General features: G+C 47.1%; 1 protein-coding gene across 1 annotated transcript; it reads right to left on the reverse strand.

The window, feature by feature from the left end:
* Positions 1-3,732: 3,732 nt before the first annotated feature.
* On the reverse strand, positions 3,733-4,914 carry LOC103775312 (protein unc-119 homolog B; the record flags this gene model as incomplete). Its single annotated transcript, XM_008942757.1, has 2 exons — positions 3,733-3,845; positions 4,742-4,914. Coding segments are annotated over 2 exons (286 nt in total), but the record flags the coding sequence as incomplete, so codon positions are not given.
* Between the last annotated feature and the right edge of the window lie 204 nt (positions 4,915-5,118).

Genomic DNA, 5,118 nt, shown 5'->3' on the forward strand with positions numbered 1-5,118 from the left:
GGGAAGGTGCCCGCGGGCGAGTCCAGGGATCGCACCCGAGGCGGTGGCACCAGGCGGGGCAGCAGGGCAGAGGACAAACGCTGGGAAACGGCTGAAGAGGGTGTAATGAAACAGGGCTGAGAAGTAGCGGCTGGGGTTGGCCTCCCTGCTTCACCACCTTCCCCGTTCATTTCCAGCTTCTAAACACTTGTTTTATTCTTCCTGAACCCTCAGAGGGGTGGAATAAATATCCTCAGGCTCCAGAGAGGAGGCTGCTGCTTCTCTGCAGGAAGACACACTAGAAGTCCTAAGAAAAACACATAAAGGAAGACATTTCTTATCAAAAGTGGAGGACAAGGACAGCAGTACCCAGTCCATACAACAAGAGATGACCTCCCTTCACAAGCTGCCATATGTATTCCTCAATCATGAAAATAGCTGCCCAGGAAGCTTGCTGGCATGGATCCAAAGCACTTGCCTCAAAAATGTGAAAAAGAGGTCCAAGTTCCAAGAGGGCAAATACTGCAAAGATTTAGCGTGGGTTTGGTCCCCGTTTTCATCAGAGCAGAACACAGTATGATCACAACTCTCTTCTCTTTCCAGCTCACCACATGACCTGAGAGAAGCCGTCTGCACAGACACCTTTTCTGTTGCTCAAACTCCAACTGACACTGAAAGCATCTCCCTTGCCTTCAGCACCTGGCTAGGACAGACCATCCACCTGACAAGGATGAGATCCCATTGGAATTTCTTCCTAGCTCACTGGCCTGAGTAGCTTTGACCCACCATTAAAGTGTCAGAAGTCCACACAGTCCAGAAGGAAGATGCACTGCTACGTCATGTTTACCAAAGACATCATCCCTGCCACAAAGAGAGGACACTGTACAGAAAACATCTAAGAGAGGAGGAACCTTGGGGAAGTGGCTGAAGTGGGGATAAGAGTTTGGAAATCCTTGACTTTTTGGGTTACAATAACCTTTTCCAGTGCTGAGTTGCCTCCTTGCAGGGACTTTTCTCTGCAGCATGCTTTTAGGGTAAAGACCTAATATGGCAAAGGAAATAAATTCAGATAGAAATTAAGGGGTGCTACCTGCAGGGAAGCCTGCAGGTCTTCCAATTTTCCTCCAGTTTTCCTTTTCTTATTGCTGAATAGCTGATACATTCACCAGTGGGAAAGCAACTGCTTCATGGATTCATGCTTTTTTCTCACTGCTACTGGCAGAGATAATGACTCAAGACATGAACCCACTTTTCCTGTAAGCACCAACTGCCTCGTTCCCCTCTGGCAGAGCACACCCTGGAAGCAGCAGCTAGGTGGCACCCACACCCCGACAAACACCCGACCTGACTGCTGCCCACAGCTCACACACGCGATTTGCCCGTAGAACCTTTATGCAGTGACATCGAGAACAGATGGGAATCATCACACTCATAAGAAAAGCAAGAGTTTGCTTCATATAGAAAACGTGGTAAAAGTAACATTTAAAGGCACCTGGATTTATACTACATACAAATTCAGCTCAACATGCTAACATTTCCCAGGGAATAACGAGCAGGCTCTTCAGATACTATCCTGAGCATCTCGGAACACTTCAGGATGGAAAATGCACTTCCAGGCAGTCCTGCCTTGTCACAAGTAACCTCCAGCAAAAACAAACATTTCCCAATTCATCAGCACAGCAGAAGGCCTTCTGAAGACAACTGCTGCAAGAGGCATCTCAAGCTCCACCTTACAACCAGCTTTAACTAATTCTGAAATAACTCATCACGGTTGCCTAAGCACCTCTGGAGATGCTGGAGGGGATCGACAGCAGCAGAACTGTCTTTCCACCACACAGACTCTGCCCCTCCACATTCCCAAGACATTTGTTGTGGTTGCTCATGCCTGATGCTCCACCCAGAACAGGTCATTTGATGTGGTTAATCATAATTAAATATCTTCCCAAGAGCTGGAGATTCTTTCCGAGCTGCCACCCCACACACTCTCACTGCTTATCCTGATGCCAGCTGGGCTTCTACATCAAAGTTACTATTGTTAACCTGCGAGGTAAAGGCAGCGGTTTCCTATTGCTGTCTGCACACTAACAGGCTCCAGGCTGCGATGCCCACCCCACTTAATCCTGCTAAAATATCAACCATGCCAAATCTTACTCAGCACAACAGGTAACCAGCTGTATCCACCAGGGAGTTAGGTTTCAACTGTCTGAAGGAACAAGTGGATGGGATACTAGGAAATGCCTCTACTCTAGACACAATCTAACTCCCATGCGCAAGAGACAGAACTAACCAGCCCACTGAGGGGACAGGACAAACGCCAGTCTTGAGAGCCAGCAACACAGGCAGAAAAGGGTTTGGTTAGCTGAGATTTTGCCCAGTAAGGAGCTAGACCCCAGCACGGCTGTTGGGAAGACACAGGTCTCCTCCTCCCACCGCATGATGCTATTTCCTACCTCCAGATCCCAATCACAGCTGTGAAATACACCCTCCGGTGTGGTGGCAACTACCTTGGCAGAAAAACTTCCTAAACCATAAATAAGCAGCCAAGTAGGCAAAGCAGTGATGGGAGCTCAAAACATTAAGAGGAGAATCATGCAAATTCTCACTTTGTAAGAATCCCACTCTAACACTGAGTGACCTGGCCCGGGATGCTCTTAGCTGCTCATACCTCAACTGAAACAAAGCAAGTGAGCTCGTAACACCACCATCCTTCCTCCCAGCTCCTCTGACAGATCGTTCAGGTATAAAAGTATACAGAGATTGAAGCCTAGGAAGCTCTGCTTCCTACACATTTTTCAACCAATTTTCCACATTCTCTTTTCCTTTAAGCCCCAACTAGACTGACACCTGCCCTCCACCCCAGCTAGACTGACAACATGCTGTCGATCTGAAAAGCAATACATTCTGTAGCAAGAGTCAAAATTCCTACACAAAGGGAAGCAGAAGAAATGGTAAATACAGTGAGATTAACTTCAGCTCTGAGGTTGACCGCTGAACTCCAAAATGCAACACTTTGCTCGCAAGAGCTCAAATAGAAATGCTATCAGGCTGACTTGATGACCAACCTGGATAAAGAGCCTTTTTTTCCCCCTCTTGTATCTAGTGAAATCTCTAGCAAGAGATTTAACTGTTCAACAGATCTAACTGTCCTCAGGGGCAGCTCAGGCCCCTGGAGGCCCACGGAACATTCCTGCGCTGCTCAGAAGCTGAACTAGTGTCTTATCTTTCTCACTGGAGAACCTTGGGATGCACCCTAAAACACAACATCAGCCATGCTACAAACTAAGCCACTGTGCATTAAAGAGATGATCTATCCAACTGAAGGAGGTCTGCTCTTCAGCTGTCACTGGCTACTTGAGGGGGTAAAATTTTTCCTGCTAAGAAATAGCTTAACCAAACAATCTGACCTCTTGAATGAGGGCAGTCACCTAAGAGATGAAACATCAGAAGCACTAAAGGTGTAACCTAACTATAAAGATTGTAACGGCAAGAGTTTTCCAACAGTGCCTCTGATCCATGACCTAACCAAGGTACCAGAAAGTAACCGGAAACAGAGAGAGAGAGGCAGGATATGTTGTGTCAGACAGAGAGGTGCCGCAGGGAGATTTCCTTTAGTTCCATGAGTCGTCTTTGCTTCACGTTTTCAGCCTCTTGCAAGGAGAAAAGGTTTGGCAAGAAGCCTTGTTGCACGAGACAGCAACTCCTGGACATCTGGAATGGTTACCAGCATCGAAGCACCCCGTGGACGCAGAATGATTACTGTCCTCCATTGTAAGCATAGTCAGCCTTGTTGTGCATGATCAACTTGTTGTCCACAAAGTAAAAGCTGTCTGAGCGGGTCTCGTAAGGGTTTTCAACCATCAGGCGGACTGTGAAAGAGAAAGCTCAATTACATTCAAAAGCCTGCCACATTCCACTGGACAGCACAAAGTCAGGGGGAAAAGGACGCTGCTGCTCTGCTGGATTTACCAGCCTGATACTCTCCCCTGCCCAAGTAAGGAAGGCAAACTGCTCTGCCGTGCATGCCTCAAAACCTCAGGGCTGCCCTTCCTACTCACAGGACAAGTGCTATCAAAAGCGAACAAAGGGGGACCGAGTCATCTCACACTAGACAAACTTAGAAACCACCAGAGTCACCAGTAAAGCAGAGCAGCAACCACAGCTGTGAGCAGAGGACGCAGCCCCCAAGGAAACAGAGGTGGCACTGCCCCAGTGTACACAGGCAGGGTACAACTGCACCTCCTCCTGAACCTCAGCAGCCACAGAAGGGCCCAAGTACTCCTGCTCTACCCACCCCCTCAGGGCAAACATAGCCTGCATGCTTGCAGAGATCTTGGTAGGCTCAAAACCACACCTTTCAGAAAAGAGCCACTTTTGTTCCAAAGCAGAAGGCTCAAGCCCTAACAAGCAAGTGCTGAAAACAGGCACATAGCTACCAAGAGAACCCTTTCTCAGGGTTTTGTTGTCTCCTGGGCTGCACTGTTAGGCATCAGGCATGGCAGCACTGTGACTGATCAGGTCTTGCAGCCTGTGACTTGACAACAACACAGGTTGTCTTAGGCTTTCATTTTCAGAGGAGAATTTGCAACACAAATCCATAATTCAATTGAGATTACACAGTTTAAACCAGGAACCTGTATCTTTCTATTCCTGTCCCCTCAATCTCAGCCACAACTTCTTTCACAAATACAGAGAAGGAGAAAATGAGTATATGCACACACACACACAAACAAAACACCTTGGTGTGGGAAAGGGAGATACTTACTAAGGTCTTCTGAGAGCTGAGGGAATTCATAAATGTGTTCACATGTGTTCCTGCTACTAGGGATGCAGAAGCCAAAATCAAAGTCAAAGTTCTTCAGCAGGCGATCTCTGAAGTAATGTCTCTCAATCATTCGAAAATTTGACACTGGTTTTTCTCCTACTGTGAACTCCACTCTGTATGCAAAAAGTAGGAAAAAAACAGCTACGACAACATACCTCTCTTTCGTTTAGAAAGAACAGAGCCTTGGACCCAAGGCTTTGCGAGAATCCAACAGGTCATTCTCAAAAGAGTGACTTTCATATTTGTAGCATAAGATGGTTTCTCTCTAGCTTTTGACTCAGTTTCATTATAAATCATAGAGTCCTTTAGGTTGGAAG

The sequence above is a fragment of the Merops nubicus genome, unplaced genomic scaffold, assembly GCF_000691845.1.
Source record: "Merops nubicus isolate BGI_N331 unplaced genomic scaffold, ASM69184v1 scaffold32816, whole genome shotgun sequence".
Lineage (NCBI taxonomy): Eukaryota > Metazoa > Chordata > Aves > Coraciiformes > Meropidae > Merops > Merops nubicus.